This window comes from Ctenocephalides felis, unplaced genomic scaffold, assembly GCF_003426905.1.
Source record: "Ctenocephalides felis isolate EL2017-DRISC unplaced genomic scaffold, ASM342690v1 CF-g0.4_SCAFFOLD_03571, whole genome shotgun sequence".
In the NCBI taxonomy this organism is placed as follows: domain Eukaryota; kingdom Metazoa; phylum Arthropoda; class Insecta; order Siphonaptera; family Pulicidae; genus Ctenocephalides; species Ctenocephalides felis.
Window position 1 is genome coordinate 23555623 of NW_020539725.1, and position 19313 is coordinate 23574935.

General features: G+C 27.6%; 6 protein-coding genes across 6 annotated transcripts; 1 reads left to right on the top strand and 5 right to left on the bottom strand.

Moving 5' to 3' along the window:
- The first annotated feature begins 438 nt into the window (after positions 1-438).
- On the top strand, positions 439-2176 carry LOC113384707 (segment polarity protein dishevelled-like). Its single transcript, XM_026622466.1, has one exon. The coding sequence runs from the start codon at positions 466-468 to the stop codon at positions 2059-2061; it is 1596 nt and encodes a 531-aa protein (XP_026478251.1). The 5' UTR covers positions 439-465; the 3' UTR covers positions 2062-2176.
- Positions 2177-2619: 443 nt separating this feature from the next.
- LOC113385024 (26S proteasome non-ATPase regulatory subunit 13-like) lies at positions 2620-5895 on the bottom strand. Its single transcript, XM_026622824.1, has 9 exons — positions 5780-5895; positions 5579-5692; positions 5366-5501; positions 4788-4936; positions 4308-4464; positions 4143-4234; positions 3694-3790; positions 3486-3626; positions 2620-2948 (listed from the first exon to the last, which is right to left on the bottom strand). The coding sequence occupies exons 1-9, from the start codon at positions 5893-5895 to the stop codon at positions 2793-2795; spliced, it is 1158 nt and encodes a 385-aa protein (XP_026478609.1). The 3' UTR covers positions 2620-2792.
- A 2108-nt stretch (positions 5896-8003) lies between these two features.
- LOC113384891 (wee1-like protein kinase) lies at positions 8004-12318 on the bottom strand. The gene is made up of 9 exons (XM_026622660.1): positions 11960-12318; positions 11145-11356; positions 10704-10849; positions 10142-10296; positions 9759-9968; positions 9404-9558; positions 9135-9260; positions 8750-8877; positions 8004-8670 (listed from the first exon to the last, which is right to left on the bottom strand). The coding sequence occupies exons 1-9, from the start codon at positions 12205-12207 to the stop codon at positions 8335-8337; spliced, it is 1716 nt and encodes a 571-aa protein (XP_026478445.1). The 5' UTR covers positions 12208-12318; the 3' UTR covers positions 8004-8334.
- Positions 12319-13028: 710 nt separating this feature from the next.
- On the bottom strand, positions 13029-15127 carry LOC113385437 (prenylated Rab acceptor protein 1-like). Its single transcript, XM_026623283.1, is given in 5 exon segments — positions 13029-13392; positions 13708-13842; positions 13845-13900; positions 14111-14329; positions 14765-15127. Coding segments are annotated over 5 exon segments (585 nt in total). The 5' UTR covers positions 14836-15127; the 3' UTR covers positions 13029-13288.
- A 2162-nt stretch (positions 15128-17289) lies between these two features.
- LOC113385819 lies at positions 17290-18031 on the bottom strand. Its single transcript, XM_026623649.1, has 2 exons — positions 17796-18031; positions 17290-17464 (listed from the first exon to the last, which is right to left on the bottom strand). The coding sequence occupies exons 1-2, from the start codon at positions 17975-17977 to the stop codon at positions 17290-17292; spliced, it is 357 nt and encodes a 118-aa protein (XP_026479434.1). The 5' UTR covers positions 17978-18031.
- A 617-nt stretch (positions 18032-18648) lies between these two features.
- LOC113385820 lies at positions 18649-19116 on the bottom strand. The gene is made up of 2 exons (XM_026623650.1): positions 18855-19116; positions 18649-18786 (listed from the first exon to the last, which is right to left on the bottom strand). The coding sequence occupies exons 1-2, from the start codon at positions 19038-19040 to the stop codon at positions 18649-18651; spliced, it is 324 nt and encodes a 107-aa protein (XP_026479435.1). The 5' UTR covers positions 19041-19116.
- Positions 19117-19313: the final 197 nt, after the last annotated feature.

Here is a 19313-nt window from a genome sequence, read left to right on the forward strand (position 1 = left end):
AAAATAAAAGTCACATAAAACATTTAAAACAGTACCTAGACATAATAATAATAAAAAGTCCATCATTTCTAACAATTTATTCTGATAATTTTTTAAGACTTTCAGATATTTTTAAGATATTAATTTTAAGACATATTAATTTTATTCAGTTTTGAACGCCATCTACAGCCGTCGAATATTTCGAAATTGAAAGTGTTACTAACTTCGCGTCAATATTGAATTTGTCGTAAAATTAATGCCAAACGTCATGTCTCGTATTATGAAATATTAGTGTTTGTGGTTGTCCATTCTTGGTGGGGCAAGAAATATAAATAAATTTATGTTGTTTTATGTATTATTTATAATAATATTTACTCCATAGGGAAAACATTTATGAGTGAACTAATATAACAAAATTATCATGTTTTTATATATAATAAAACTATTTGGTTTAATACGCCTTGCGTGCGTAGTGGCCTGTCAAAAATGAATGAAACAAAAGTCATCTACCACATAGATGAAGAACAGACTCCCTACCTAGTAAAAATTCCTATTGGACCTGACAAAGTTACTCTGCTCGACTTCAAACAAGTTCTTAACAAACCAAACTATAAATTTTTTTTTAAGTCAGTTGACGATGATTTTGGTGTCGTTAAAGAGGAGATTGCCGATGATGCGGCGCCTTTACCTTGTTTTAATGGAAGGGTGGTCAGCTGGTTAGTCACAGCTGAAGGATCAAACCAGAGTGATAATAATTCAGAAGTGCCAGCAAGTGAGACTGATTCTGTAATGGGCAGAGATCGGGTTGGTTTCAACCGAAAGCCAACTGGTGCTCTTTGCTATAGAGCGGCTTCGGTCATGTCCAGTGATTTAGATGCAACTAGTCTTGTTGACACTGAAAGTGAAATAACTTTGGATAGGGATATGACTGAGTGCTCAAGTGTTAGTCGATTACAATTATCCAGAAAGAGACAAACGCAAAGAAGAAGAAAACGGCCCCCTACCTTATCTCGAACTTCCTCATACTCTTCAATAACTGACTCCACTATGAGCTTAAATATTATAACAGTTTCTTTAAACATGGATACTGTTAACTTTTTGGGAATTTCTATAGTGGGGCAGTCAAACACAGGAGGTGATGGCGGTATATATGTAGGAAGCATTATGAAAGGAGGTGCGGTTGCATTGGATGGTCGTATTGAGCCAGGTGACATGATTCTTCAAGTAAATGATATTAATTTCGAAAATATGAGTAATGATGAAGCAGTCCGTGTGTTGCGAGAGGCTGTTCAGAAAACAGTACCTATAAAATTAGTAGTTGCCAAATGTTGGGACCCTCAGCCTAAAGGATATTTTACAATACCCCGTACAGAACCTGTGCGTCCAATTGATCCTGGGGCATGGGTGGCTCATACTGCTGCTTTGATAAGTCATGAAAATACTATTCCTGAATTATCTGAATCTCCAGAATCACAATTAAATGTTAATATGGATATGTCAGAAGTTGTAAAAGTAATGTCACGACCAGACAGCGGTCTGGAGATAAGGGATCGTTTGTGGTTAAAAATAACAATTCCACATGCCTTTATTGGTGCAGATGTTGTAGATTGGGTGCTTGCTCATGTCCAAGGTTTAAATGATAGACGAGATGCTAGAAAATATGTATCACTAATGCTCAGAAGGGGTCATATAAGACATACAGTCAACAAACCATCTTTCTCTGAACAATGTTACTATGTTTTAGGAGACCCCAGTTTGGTCCATGAAATGTCAGCATTGAATTTAGGTGAAAGTGAAAGTATTATCAGTGATGTAACACCTCTTCCAAATCCTCCTATGTATATGCCTTATTCTGGCAACTACACACCTTCCCATGGATATCAGCCAATTCAATACAGCTGTGGAAATCTAGAGCAAAGGGTCTTAAGTTCCGGATCAAGCAGTTCTGATGCTCTTACAACCAAAGACATGGCAGCATCACAAAGTGATGTCACTTCTATTCAACAAAACATGTGTTCAGCAAGTCGTTCTTCAGACTCATCCAATAAACAAGATCAGGATATGTTTCTAAGCTACCTGTGAGGTCAACTGAAAACATTTAGAAAATGAGCATCATACCATTTTTTGTAATGCATGGAAGATGATTGTGATTGAATGTAAATGAACAATATAAATTAAAACAATAGTATCTGGAAAACAGGAAATAATGCATTTTAAAAATTGACAAATTATTTATAATTGTACATCCTAAATAACATCCAAATATCACCTTCTTATTTGGATTAAATGTTAAGAATACAAACACAAATTCAAGACTATATATATACATATGTGTATGTATGCATATTTAATTGTATTTTCTTCACAATCAGCATTTAATTTTGTGAATTTATAGTAATATATTTGTATTCATTACTATAAATTATAACTGCATATTTTATGCAAGATTATTACAGTTGCAATACTGCACCATGTAGTATTGTAATTTTCTTTAATAAGTATGGAATCTAAATCTGTCATTCCATAAATGTATATAGTTCCATAAAAGATCATCTATTATATTGATTGGACAATACAGGGAGAACATAAAAAGTATACTATATTATGCATTTTAATTCCTTTATAAATTTATTATGTGTCTATATATTTGTGTGTAATTAATACAATTGTAATATAAAAATATTGAACAAATACATGTCTAAAAATTTTATAAGCAATAATATATGGAAACATTGTTCATAATGTAATTATACATAAGCCTAAACATATAAAATATTTCAAGCAAACTTTTCAGAAATATAGGAATCAGAAATTTAAAGTGTTAATATTTCAGATGCCTTTACTTCAATTAGATTTTCCATAGCTTCTACTTGTGTGCACCAGTTTTCCAAATTCATTGCCATACCTCCAATTTGTGTTCTATCTAAAACTCGAGGTTGAACCCATGTCATATTCACTACACCAGCAACCTAAAATAATTATTACAATTTAATAACCCATAATAAATAGTTTTGAATATTTATTAGTATACACAGGAATACAAATACAAACAACAAATCAAATCAATATGCTACCTATAATAGGACCATATACCATTTTTATTTAAATAATATTATCTTCAAATTAAACGAACCAAATTATTTTAATATTTCTTCACAGCTCACAAATGTGATATATAAAGTATGTTAAATGCAGAGGTACCAATGTTTTTTCTGCAACTTTTATTGTACTACATGTACTACTAAGCAAAGTATTATTTAAATCCATGTAGTATGATTTCATCAAAAAATTTAAAAATAAGAATTTTTGATGGCTTTCTCATACATATGTTCAAATATTGGATAAGATTTAAATATTTTGATTAAATTACATAGGGTTGAAAAGCATATTTATTCAAATTCTATTTTGATGAGTAAAATGCGTCAATTTTGTTATTGTTTATATGAAATGTAAGAATACATATAACTCCTATTATTAACATTATTTTGAATTGAATTTCTATTCACCTGATCAATAGCGCCTTTAACTAATCCTTGAGCTAATGCTTTCATGACCAAAAATTCTACTTCATCAACAGGTAATCTAGTTTCCATGGCAATATCTTCAAATTTAAGCTGCCTGTTGTTAGCAGCCCTCTTGAAAGTCATCTACACAAACTTTTAGTTAATTTTAACTAATACAATTAACCAATTATTAATATTTGAGTGCTACTACCTCCATGAGACAAAGAAGAGAAATTTTCTGCCTGAGTGCTATTTCATTTACTACCAAGTCAGTGATTTTTGTCCATTTTGGACGCATGTTTTCGTATCTAGATTCATAAATAAAATAATTGCATAGATAATTTTAAGATCTGATAATTATGTAATTTGAAGTATTTATAGAATAAATATGTAGTTCGATTTATGAAAGTTATTGTAAAAAACTAGTTTTTTAACATTAATGAACTTCATTAATTGAAAATTTTCAATATTTGTTAAACATTCAGTTTTGTAAGTCAATAGGAAAAAACCTGCCAAAGTATTCATTCACAAAAAAAAAATTCAAAGTCACATCTTTAAGTACATAAATTATATCACTGACCCTATGTTTTTAGATTTATTTTTAGTATCTAAAGATAATAAAATAAATACTATTATTTCCAGTAAATGCTCTTAACTTACACTGCAATATCTCCTCTGTTAAAGGCATTTAGAAGATCAATCATCCAAGAATTTTCTGTATCTTTAAGAGATTGAAGTATTGGATGGGCCAACTATAAAAACAAAAAAGATATACTATATAATTTATAGCTCTATTTATATAATGCAACAAAACAATGTTCTTACCAATTCTCCTAGATTATAAACACCATCTCCAAGAAGAGCAGCAAGCCCTAAAAAGTATGCCTGTTTGTGCTGTTCTTCAGCAGAAAGTTCGCTTATATCAATGCATCCTAGATATCTCAATGCTGCTCTATAATAGTCTCCATGCTGAGCTTGAACTCTAAAAATATTCATATAAATTAAATTTTATATTGTATTGTGCCTGAAGTTCAATTGCAGGAACTTCCTAATTTCTAAACACAATAACCGGCCAAGATGCCCACAGATATTTTTAATTTGAATTCAAACTTTGATAAAGCCACGTAAACATGAATATCAAGTAACATGAAGCTATATTTAGTTAATATAATAAACAATAAAGGATAGTATGCTGATCAGCAAAATGATATAAATTCTGTGATAATGTAATATAAGGATAATATAAAATGAATAAAATAATATTGAATAGCTATTATCTTCAATGCCAAAATATTCTGTATATACCTATAATATTGTGCGGCTAATTGGTAATATCGTCCATGTACTGAAGTTACACTACCCGAGTCTTCTAATGTATCTTTTAATGATGTTATTATCTGCTTTGTTGTCACATAATCTTCCAAATGTTCTAATGCTATTTGACCACGAAGCACCTATTATAAATTACAATATTTAGTATTGCAATTAAAGATCATTATATTATAACTTAACTCTTAATCACTTGTTTGCATATGAATTATAATAAATAAATATTTTTAAATGATTTTTTACCAAATAGAGCAAGTTACTTTAAATTTAAATGGGGTTATAACTTTAATAAAAAAAAAAAGTTGATTTTTAGAAACAAAATATTAAAAATTAGTGTAGTTGGTTCAAGACATTTTTTTTACTAATATTAATATTAACCACTAGACTCAATAGAACACAGTCAACACTGGGCTTAACATATATTTATAAGAAAGATATCAAAATTTGAACAAATTAAAATGTGAGTTTAGTTTTTATATCCAATCTATGTTTAATGTGCCGATATTTACACTTACAATGTTTAGAATAACCATTATGATAATTATAATTCTCACCTGGCATAATGCATGTGCCTCTGTATTATTTTTAACCTTTTCAGCAAGTTTTTCAAGAAAACTTATAGCTTCTCTTTTATCAGCTATCTGTTGCACAACTATAGCCAAAATCTCAACTAGAGACAGAGGGTTGATTCTACAAAAAATATACTACATAAAACAAAAAAAAAAAGTTATTTTTATAATATTGCACTGGTTGATGATTGTTATTACTTATTTTCAAACGAGGTTATGAAATTTTGATAGACTTGCACTAAGTTCTCCCCCTTGCAAAGTTCTGGATTTTTTACAAATCGTTCTAATTTCAATGTTAGTTGATGCCATAATCTGTGAAAAAATGAAATGTAATGAAAATTTACCAAATCACATTCAACACCGGTATGGAAAAAATGTGGTGTATGTAAAATACATTACTTTTTATTATAATATTCTTCTAATTGTGCCCACTCAGCAGCTATTGCCTTATCAGAGGACGATTGTTTATGTGATAAATATTCACTAACGCTTGACGAAGACGTTGCTACAGCCATTTTGAACAGAATGACAATTAACAATAGAATCAGAAACGCAATCCGAGCTCAAATACGCGTTTAAACGAATGCATAGACGTCGATGAAATAAATGAAATAAACACTGTACGCGGATTCATCTGTCATTCGGAACGATTGACGCGCTACTAGTACTAACTAGTAGTAACCCTAAGTAGTAACTACTATAAATAAAAGATGAAAAACATAAATAATAAAACTACTATCGAAATTAATTAAACTGACGAAATAAATATGTAGCAAATTTTTATGTTCTGTAGACCGGATCATAGATGAGGGAGTAAAAGTAAGGACCATAAACCTGGTCAACCAGGACCAACTATGGAATAATTTAGTTAACTGCTTAATTCAAAATTTTGAATGGCAGCAAAATTTATTTTAAATGCTTATGCTTGCTAATTTATACCAATCAAAATGCTTGAAATCATTGAATTGCAATCCTACATATCCTTAGCGAATCATGGCCTTTATGATTTCTTTACAATTTACAATGAATTTATAATTTCATTAAATATAGTTAATCATAGTACACTTAAGCCGGCCACAGACGTAAATGTATACTGCGCAACCTGCGACTTGTGCATGTATTCTCTAGCGTCTGGGGGTGTTTTTTGCGCAACTTGACAGATGGTAGCGAGTAGGCATGAGCACTTTTCATTATTTTAATTGCGCATTTATTCATGTCGGCAAGTTCATTCGTTGGCGCGTGTGGCAGCACATATCCCGTTTTATTTTACTTTGTAGCAAATCATAATACAAGTTTATGAAGTTATCGACAATTAAAAGTTATTAAATTAGCCCTCTGAACACTTTGAATTCTCTTCTGATGCTGTAAACATAAATTAATAAAAAGTTATAGTCTGTGGCCGGCTTAGAAATATACTCAATGGCCTCAACATATATATTTCTATATATAAAAATTATTATATATTATTTATATATATAAGTTATTTTATATAGGCAAATACATAGTGAATATATTTACTAATGTTTACCCCTTACCCTAATGTGTTTCCTTAAAAATTATTATGTATTATAATATACAATAATTTTTAATGAAACACATTAGGAGGATATAAAACAGTAAAATTTTAGATAAATGATTGGTTATATCTTTTATCGATATTTTAAAAATTTAACTAAATATTGGATATTTAACAGTTTATTTTTTAAAATAATAATTTCTAATTAATATGTCTAACAAAATACTATTTTTTGCAATTATTTAAGTAATCCTTTTATTTATTCCATAACAGGACTTACTTGTCAACTGCGGAATCTACTATTTACATCAAATAAATCTAATTTATTATTGATCAGAACAAATTAGACTTTACAAGCGAATTATCTCCAATTTACATGACATTTAATAAATGAAACAGAGTGCTTCAACTTAATTAAAAACATTTAAACAATCACTTAAAAAGAATTCATTTGTTTATTTTTGGTTATACATATATTTACACCTAAATGTTATAACAAAATCGTCTTAATATATAGAAATATAATTGATATAGCTTAAAAATAACTTGTTTATGGACATAAGAGGAAATACAAAAAAGTAATGAAAACATTAATCAAGTCATAGTTAAAAACATGTGAATTTAATACATTTTAAATTGTCCATGTAAAACAAATTCTTCAGTATGAATATTGTTATACCAAAATATTTTTAAATTCGAGCAATGGTTTTCAAGCTAGGTTTATATCACATTTAAAAACTTATTAATAATATATCTTATGAACTACACAATGCAACAAAAATTCTATTGGCACTAATAACTGAATTATAATAAAATATTTATTGCAAAGTTAATGCAGCAATCCATTATAATTCACTGGTTAACATTTATGAGTTTGAATTAGTTTAAAATCAATTTTATATAATTATTTTCAAAAGTACTACCATAGATACAAGCAGCAATATGTTAGTGACTTAAACAATAATGCCTACAATACTGTTAAAACAAGGCACAGTATAAAATAACTTAAACACAAATAAAAATAAATCTGTTATATCAATATCATTCCAGCTACAATGAATAAAGTTCAATATAATGTCATTAGATAAAAATATTATAGGTAGTAAGATATTTATAAATTTTCAAAGCATTTTGAATATAATTCTCACAAAAATTCTGTTCTTATGAAGTAATATCACAAAAATAACCCCAAAAAGCCATTTTTTAATTTTTGTTAGATTTACTGTGTGAAAGAATTGGTCCATCCGAGAGACCAATAACATGTTAAATAGCTAGTGAACATGCATACGTACTTCTAACATATTTTTAAAATAGGCAGAAACATTAGTCACAATGCTACAAACATGTATAATATATTTATTTCAATGACTAATATAATTTAGAAAAAATATAAAGATTATTATGGAAGTGAATATCACAAAATTAACTGATTTTTATATTAAAAATTAGTTGTACTGTGAGACCTATTTACTTTCTTGCCAATAATTCTTTCATTGTTATTAGCAAGGGATTTCAGAGCGGACGATCTCAAGAGCCTTGAATTATTCAATCCTTTTGTCTTTTTGTCTTTATTGTGCATGATTGCAGGAGCCATCGTTTGAAGACACATCGCAGCTTCCTTAAGCTGCCTTGACAAAAATTCATTCTTCAACTTCTCTGCATTGAGTTCTCTCCTTAGTTGAGCTTTTGTTTTATTTCCAAAAGGACACAATACTCTATGTTGAATAATATTCACAGCAGATGGTCTCATTTCAGGATCTTTATGTATCATTAGCTAAATTTGTAAATTCATAGTTAGAATGTTAAGCTATAATTGCAAATTACATGAATACCATCATTCTAAAATTATTTACCCTAATCAAGTTATTGAAATCCTTACTGCACTGCAGAAGATCTTTTATTTTACCATCTCTTATTTCATGCCATTCAGGTCCATTTTTAGGCAGTGGACCACCCCCTCCAGCTTCGTAAATAGTCAATCCTGCAAATTTTAACATTATATATATAATATATATTATTTACTATTAATCCATTTACTATGTCAATCTCTCTATTAAATGTTGTAAAATACTATAGCAATCACCCTATTAGAACTTTTCAGCTTATGATGAATGTTTCAACACACATTGTACATATATAAATAAATAAAATGTCAGCTATGTAGCTATTTCGATGTATATATATATATATATATATATATATATATTATATATTATAAATTTACTATTATCAACTAACCTAAAGCAAAAATATCTGATTTCGTCAAATGCTTAAAATCTTCATTTAGAATCTCACGCGTCAAATATCTGCAGTCTCCTTCTTCAACTTGAGGATTTGCAAGTGATGTTACATGACCCAAATCACCTATAATGTTCAATAAAATATATTGCTTAAGAATAAAAGAAAAAATACTAATATTTTCCAGAGTTTAAGTAAAAATTTCATGCAATGCTAAATATTATTGCTTCAATTATAGGATCAAACAAAATTAAAATATGAATGCTAACCGATTTTGTATGTAACTTCTTCAGCGCCTTCTTCAAGTTCTTCAAAACCATCATCAGCTGAATCATAATTCAAGGGTAAAAGACGTTGTTCCTTTGATATAAAAATATTTCCTGGTTTTATATCCATATGTACAAGTTGCATTGAATGTATATACCTACAATTGGTTATAGAAATATTATATAACAATAATATATAAATCATCAAACTAAAGAATATAAAATTCCTCCAAAAGAATTTTGCAACACTAAATTTTTTTTTCATACTTATTGTCACTAATGTCATAAACCCTAAATAAGTACTATATTGATTGAGTTTAGAAATATACAAAAACATCAGTATTATAATAAGAATTACCTTAAACCTTCAGCTGTATGAAGTAATAAAGTTCGAAGTTCTGCTTCCGACAAAGGCTGTTCACGTATAACATCTTCTAAACTGCCACCATTACAGTACTCGTTCTGAATAACCATTCGATTATCTTCAGCCCATGCGCTATAGTATCTTACAACATGTTGATGTTTGCCAAGAACGGCGTGAGCATAAACTTCATTCAGAGCTGTTTGTCTATAAATTAAAAAAAAAATTATGAAAATATCTGAAAAATATATAGTAAATGATAAAACCAAATGAGGTTAATAAGAAGTGTTTTCTATTAATTTTACACAATATATATATATAATATATATATAGATGTGTGTTTGTGTATAATTATATAAACAATTATATAATAATCTTACTCATTAGCACTACCAGCGACTGGTTTAATGCTTTTCTTCACAGCATAAATACATCCATCCAATCTGTTTAGACATCGATAAACAGACCCGAATTCACCAGTGCCTAATATTCCTAATTCCAAAAACTCTTCATGGTATCTCGATATATTGCTATCCTAAAATGTTATACAAAGAATTAAAACATTCATCCTGTCAATGGGTTGATGTGTCATCAATTTTAAGGATAAATAAAATATGTTCCCAATTATATTTCATTAAATTACTTGAAAGAAAGTTCAAAGGCAAAGTTGTATACTTTCTCAAGGTACAATTAATTATTACTGACTATTGAATTTAGGTATGTTAAATTTGTCATTCCTATTGCACGAATCATGTCAATATTAAAATAATTAAATAAAATTAAAAATTTTGAGTCATATATAATACTAATTTTATATTTAAATATAGAAATTATGAAGAAACAACTCTAAAATTAGAATATCATTTGAAAAGTTTATTAGCATATAAACTCAATCAGTAATCGAATTTTTAGATTATTAATCAAAAAAAAAAAAAAACTTACTTGTAGAGCTACACGTTTTAGAGGTTGTTCAAATTCTTCGTCACTTACATCTTCAGCATTTAAATCTAACGGTGTAACTTTTAAAACAGGTGAACCATGCAATGATCTTTTTGACCTTGTTCGTTTTTTTGAGTGCATAAGCATACCTAAAATATATAATTACAATTGCTAGAGCAAATCTATGACATCATAAATATTCAATTGCAAGTACAAGAATTATAAATTATAAATATACAAAATAGTTTCTCTGAATTAAGCCATGCATTTAGTCGAGCATGAAACCATCAGTAAAAATTATACATATTCAAAATAGTTTTTACAAATTCAACCAAAATATATTTATCAATATCAATCTAATAATTTTACTTGAATTATTTAAGAATAATTATATTATTATATATTATATTTGTTTTAAAGTTTAAGATTTGAGCATAATCTTACCATTGGGAGTAAATGGATTAACATTGGCATGAGGACGAAGTTCATTTTTGAAGTTACTAGCAACAGCTCTAGGTCTTTCTGCTGTATTAGAACTAGATAATATAGATTTATTTGCAGAATTGATTGTTGTATTAATAATTCGACATCTTGGTGCTGGAGTGCTACTACATTTCTCAAGTAATGTCTTTGGCGTTGCAGGACTATCAAATAATCTAAAAGAATAATCAATAGATATAGATATGTCAGCAGGAAGTTTATAATAAAAAAGATTTCAAACTATTGTATGATGATAAAAATTATATGTTACATTTTCATAAACAAAAACCTCAAAGATGTGCTCTAAATATATAATTGTCAGAAGTATTTCAAAATAGTAAGCTGTAATGATAAGAATTAAGACATAAGCACTTCAAACAAGAATCATAATTTTTGTTAGATAGTGAATATCCCTTGAAGCTTTTTTGTTTATAATACTAGCTTTATAAGTGTACTACTAAAACCCTTTACTGTCTTAATTTTAAAATAAAATCTGTGATGTCGTGCATTAATTTTAATCCCATGGGAGTGCAACTATTAGATTCACTTACATTGAAAATACCTTTAATATTTTGTTGTATACACAAAATATTATACACACATACAAATGCTAGAAAAAAATATATTGAAATTCATATTTGTAAACAAACCAATCTAATTAGAACAATGTACAAAATGAATTTTTACGGACATAATCTTTATAAGCCGTATATTTTGCTCAAAGCAAAATCTAATAGTGTTTGCGACAAGACAGGTCACTTTTCAATTAAATCATTTACCTTAAGGCTCGTACTCGTCTGTAAGGGGGGCTGAAAGGAGCCGATGAAGGCTCTTCTGGTGTCGAATCTGCATTATCCGAAAAATCCAATTTTCTAGCTTTAATTCCGCCAGCAGGAGGACTTAAACAATCACTAGACGAATTAAAGCTGTCACTCATTTCGCAGCAACTTTCAACAGATACTAAAGTCGAATTCCAAGCGGAATAACGATCACAATTGTCAAAATTTAACTTTTGTGCACAATCCATGATTCTAGTTCACTTACAAAAATAACAAAAACATAAAAATATTTATCACTTACTGAGAACTTATTTTTTATAACATCATAAACTAGCATCACAAATTTTTCACATCGTACTCGTTATGGCGGGTGAGATGCTTAAAAAGCACCTGTTGACACAACAACCAATCGGCAGCCAGAATCCACTACTCCATTGCAAAAACTCATATGCAATCATAGAAGAGCGATTCCTATTGGCCGATTGTCGATATGGACGAAAAAGCGTTAAATATTTAAATACGAATTTACGAAACTTTCATATATCATATTATTATACAATGTTCTTTATGGAAACAAATAAAAAGGCTCTGCATGAAATTTTGAGGATAATGATAATATCTAATTTTGTAACAAAAACAGGAATAAAATAAGTTTCAATACAGTTTATTTATAAATATTTTATATTAAAAATATGTTTTATATTTGCCATTAATCACAATGTAAAATTTCTGCATATAATTAAAATGATGAAATAATTTTTAAAAATTCATATTTAATATGTGTTATTTATATTACTGGCACCTTTTATATTATTTGAAATCAATCCAATATTTATTGCTATAAATTCATACATTTCATAGTTGTATGTGCAAACCTCGCTTGATTCTGTGACAACTTGGAACCTTTATCAAGGACATATTAGTTATACTAAAATAATCAAAGGTTCAGTAAATAAGTTCATTAATATCCTTTTAAACCCTTTTAAAAATTAATTTACAAAAATCAATTTAAATTTGCCAGAGAAACTAGAAAAAAACAGAATTTTTTTTAGTATATCATGTTGTTAGATATATTTGCTTGAATGCCGAACAGCAAACATAATTTCATAGTATGAATAAACTTGATATAAACTTAACATATATAAAGGCTATAGTTAGCAGATCAAAATTCACATATTTTTTATTTAAAAATAACCCTCGCCCAGCAAGGAATCATCTTCTTTCCATTCAATGAAATTCAAAGTACTTCAAGAATTATTGATATGTAATAATAGTTAATATTCTAATATGCTAAGTATGTATGCAGTATTATTATATACAAAAAGGCACTTAAACTTCTTCTAGTAAAGCAAACTGATCTTCAGAATCTTCTGTGACTATTGCATCAATATTGTAAAAAGCGGCATGAAGAGATATTACAAACATGGACGCTCCTGAAAATTAAAATTAATTGTAAAAACTGTAAAATTATAAAGTTTTGCAAAATATTTAACTTTATATATATATATATATATATATATATATATATATACACGCTGGAGTCTGATGCTTCTTGGGAAACAAATCAGTACACAAAACCCATGTGTCGATTATATGCACAGAGATGCATTCTTATCTTCTAGATTCTAGACAAGTTATAAATATATATATATATATATATATATATATATATATATCTGCATCACAAAATAATCTAAATGATGAAAGAATAAATTTAAACAAAGATTTACAAAGAATTTTTAAATTACCGATAACCCAGAAAGCTGCAGCACCAGCTCCTGCTATATATAGAACAGGTAAAGAGGCAGCTGCTACAGCCACACATTGCTGTGTTGGTGTTAATTCTCGACCCATTATTGACATATGAACATTTGCTGATTTGATTTATAATAAGCAAATGCTACTCCGGCCAGAACCAACAACAACAAAGGAGATGTTATCCTAAAGAAATGAATTTATAATCAAATTATAAAAATTCATCAATAATAAATACAATAAACTTTAAAAAAGTTATGGAGAAGAGTACATAATTCTTAGAATGTTGTTACTATATGATGAATCTTTTGTTAAAAAATTGTTTAACTAGATGAAAGATTTCATTCTTTCATAGTGATAAATGATATATAAACAGCAACTACAAATTATACTTACAGACAATAAAGAAATAGACCAATAAAGACAAACAAATAATTGCTTTGAAAATGTTGTATATTTCGTACTATTCTTTTGCTCAATCGTGGCAAAGAAGCTGGAGCTTTAAAATTTGATGTCTGAGCAAATTCACTCCATGATCTAATATTTTGTCTTCTCTGCGCAATGAATTCTGTCACATTTGGAACTCGTCCTAACTGAGATTGTATTTGCGACAAACTAAAATAAGTAATTAATGTAAGTATTGAATAGATGTCTAGAAATATAACTAAGTAATAATATTAATATTAGAATGTTATATCTAAATCACAGAAGAACCAGAATTGACATAAATTATAATGTATAGTTTTTTTATAATAAAAATATAACTGAATATAGATAAAATTAACATTAAATAAATACAGTTCTCTCAATATTCAATATAGTATTAGGGCAATTGGAAAAACAGTATAAATACATTTTGTTATGTTTACATATTCATACTATTGATTTGTTTGTAGTGGGCAAATTTTAAATACTTTCTTATATTCTAAATACTAATTGGTTTCAACAATTAATAGTATACAGATTGTTTACAATATAATAAATAAATTCAATATAAAAATCTAGAACAATGACATGAATTTATAGAAAGGATTTTGGCACAAATCTCACCTAGGAAATCCAGATTTTGGTTCTGGAGGCGATTGCATTTCACCAGAAACGTCTATATTTACATCGGTCATTTTAATGCCTTTATATTCCTGAAATACTACATTTAATAGTGAGATATTTCTGATTATCCTGAATACTTTTGATATTTCTTTTGCAAATGTCAAATTCAATCGTCTTCTTTTCCTACACAACACAAACACATGCAAACTTAGATTTGTAACGTCATCTGTAAGTTCGTCAGATCTGACAGATAACCCATAAAAATAAAAATGATAAATTGATATTAATAGCAACCAAGCGACGTAGTACCACTTTCTATTTTAAATTGTATTTCATTTACTTCTACAACTATTTTATATGTTATGATTATATTTATATTCATTTGAAACTTGTATTTCAAATCCACAATGCAGTTACATCAAACAATTTATGAGTCTATCATATGAATATAACAATGATTATATTATGCATTTCATTCATAGACCTTATACAATTTCATAATGTATTGTATAAGGTCTATGATTTCATTTTATTGAAATCAATTACTGTTTAGGGCTAGGGCCTTTATTGTCATACAGTTTGACATACAATTTTATGTCATAATCAGTAGATATAAACAAATTGCAAAATAATAAATGTAATATAATCATATTCATTCATAAGAACACCTTGATTGAGATGAAATGCATAGAATAGTTTGTGTTCTGAAATTTTTTTTATATCTTATTCATTTTGTTTAAATGATATACAAGATTTGCTTTCTATCACTTTTAGAAAATATATTATTCTTTTCAATTTTTTTACAGTCTCTTCAAAACCATGAGCAATTACTAATCTTTCTAAATGATTCAAGTCACATTTAATTATTCTAAATATATTAAAAAATGTTTTGTTTGTTATAGATTTTGTTCTTGTTATATACAAATTATGAGTCTTAAGATCATTTTATGATACATATTTTATAGAATAAATCATCATTTTGAATCTTAATATGTGTTAAATCCACTTAATATTGTTTTCATGTAGTTCTTGTCTGCAGCCGGTATATCACATTTGTCCACAGCATTTTTAATAAGATTTATATCATTAGCTGTTAAACCAGGTACATAGTAGAGAATGTTTATGACTGTACTAATAAATTGTGTATCTGTACAATGTGTTATTGTATCTGAAAATAATTTTTATATAAATTAATAATTATATTTATATATGTTTCATCATATTTACACAACTATTTCATCTTTTTTTTTTTCTAAATATATAATGAATGCACAATGAGAACTGTAAACTGAATTCACTATGAAAATTACCATTGTTTGAAAAGGTGGTATTTAACAAGTCCATATCACAAGAATATTATAAATATATAATCTTTAAAATATTTGTTTAAGTACACAGTTTAGTATAGGCAGATAATAAAAAAAAACTCAGGTTAAAATATTATTCCATCACAAAGCATATTATGTGCATGTGACAAAACATTAAATAACATTCAACATAAGAACATATTTCTTCTTTCATTTATAAAGGTTAGCAATTTTACAAACTAAAGCTTATTTTTAAAATTCTCACCTAAAATTCTAGGAAGTTCCGATAGCACACTTTCTAAAAATTCTATATTATTATGTCTTGAGAGCATGATTAGAAATTGAACTTCTTCTAAAGTAAGATTTAAATTGCACACATATAGGTAAACATTATAAGACAAACTTTGTATCCAAGACAAATATTTAGAAGACCTAAAAATAAAATGCATAAATGAAATTAGGACAAAAAATTATTTGAAACAATTTCTTTATAAACTATGTACATGCTTACTTATGCAAATGTTGAAGTTCTGTGTCTTGTGATATCCTACATAATATTTTAAAAATGATTTTTCTCACATATGTGTTATTTCACCATAAAATAATTGAATGAGAGAATCCAATAAACTTTCCAAAGATATTCCATTTTTGTAGCTTTTTGCTCCCATTTCAAAAAAAATGCATAACAACATGTCTTCTAACACTTGATAAATATTATAATCCTCATTTCGAGTACAAATTTTGAATAAAGAATCTATAAATTCAAAATTGGATAAAAATCTACATTCTTTACAAACAATAAAATGTATGATACTTACTAGTAACATAATTTAATATAGTTGAATATTGATGTTTTTGTTTTAAATTACAGTCTTTACAGAAAAGAACAAACATGTAACAGATGTTATATTTTGAATCAAGCAATCACTATATCTGGAAGCTGGAAATTTTTGCTCAAATTTCGATTTCCGGAATATGGAAATCCGTCAACTATATAGTTAATAAAATCTTTTCTATATTTTTTGTAAAACCAATCGGTACTACTATTTTCTTCATCTGCTTGAATTTGAACAAAGAATCGTAAAGAGATCATAATTTCCATAATAGAGGTAAGTAATGCCATGCTCTCATTATTTAAAATATAGCAACCAGAAGAACCTTTGATGCTGTTTAATTTTACTTCTAACCATGTTTCAAATAATAATGGCATCAATGTTACTATTTTACTTTTAAAATCATTTCTTGGGTCAAAGATGCATTAAAATTTTTATTTGATCCAGAAAAAAGTCCTAGTCCATTTATTTTTAAATTGTGATCATCATAAACTCCTAAGTAGACAGGTATTGTTTCTCTGAATGAATAATTTTGTGTAACTTCTATATCCTGATTTCCCCTAAAATTGAATTATGTTTGAAATGAAGGAAGTATGGTATAAAAAATTTGAAATAAGATATGAACAATATAATGATATAAGATGGTTTGGTAATATATAATATTATTTTGAATTTACTATGCTATTCATCTTATCATTTGCAACTCAGTAAAAATAGATAGCAGATTTTTTTTAAAAAAAAACTTACATATAAAGCAAAATCTAAATTAGTGATACTTCCAGTCAACAGAAAAAAATATATCTAAACAATATATAAATAACTTTCTATTGCATTTTTAAACTGCATAAACAATTTATAATGAAAATTCAATATCAAAATAATAAAACTTACTTTTCAATGCCACTATTGTTCCTCATGAAGTCTACTAACACTTGTAACATAAGTTGCAGCTTTTGCAATACATTTACTCTCCATTTTATAGTAGAAATTTTTGAATTTAAATTTAATGTTAGTGATCGTTCAGATTTCGATTCAATGCGTAACTTAGATATCATGTCTAAAAAATTATCCATTATCCTAGAATAGTTATTGGTTACTATTGAAGGAACCAATTTCAATAATACATCCAAAAAACAATAAGGAATCATTTTGTATTCTTGGATCAATATGTGTCATTGCACAACATAAATAAGAAGATAATACATCATAATATGGCATTAACACTCTGCTATCTTTGTCAACTATCTGAAAAAATAATCAAATTTAAATTATTGATTACAATTGTCTTATTAAAATTAAAATTGAGATATTGCATTTGAAGCACAAATACAACATCAAAAAGTGAAACAAAATAGTGTTGTATTTTGAACATCCAATAAAATACTCCACTGAAAACTCAAATGTGTTTTATGAATATACATAAACTATTTATTTATGTATATGATTTAATATTGAGTCAAATTTCTAATCATCGAAAAGAACAATTTATAAATCACAAAAAATGTGAGTATCATTTTGCTGGTTAATTGATTTTGCCATTAACATTAACATTACTTATTTAAATTATTTACTTTGTTTTGTATATTTAAATATGAAATATAATCAAAACCAGATCAGACTATTATTACTGTTAAGCCAATATTACGAATCAGTACTTGAATTGACATCACATACAGGTCTCAATAATGCTTGAAGCACAGTAAACGATTCTCTTCGTACATCCTTTTCTTCATTTGTCGAGAGACTAGATAAATTTTTTCAAAATTGGACTAAACTGATTATCTATGATGTCAACAGAATATTTGGTTAAAATACATTTCAGATTATTTAATGATCCCATGCAAATTTTATGGTTGTGATGTCGGAGCTTGGACAAGCAATCCTATAATAAATTATTTATAGATTAATTAATATTAAATTAAGCTCACAAATAATGATACAAATACTAACTTTGATTTGCGTGGCGATATCAACTTTGTTCACTCCAACATTTTTTAACTGCTCTCCAATTATTATTTTCCGTACTTTGAAAGTTGTATTAGTTACATTTGTTCCTTTTGGTAAGGTTTTTCCTTTAAGTTTAACTTTTGCACGTTCTGATTTTAACAGCTTTTTATGTCTATTATTTTTACCCATTTTTAACCAAATTTAAATAATTATATTGACAAACACGTGCAAACTAATATTCCTAACCTAAAATATATATCTTTCATAACACAATGCGGTGTTGACGTGTTGACTCAAAAAACCGTTTTTCTTCGCTGTCAAATCAGCCGTTTAACGAATCGATTGGACCATAGATAAACAAGTATAAATGGATTGGACATAATCATAGATAAACTAGCGGCTGAAACTTCCCGTACCGTAACGAAACATTCGAGGATATTAAATATTTCTAATTTTAATAGA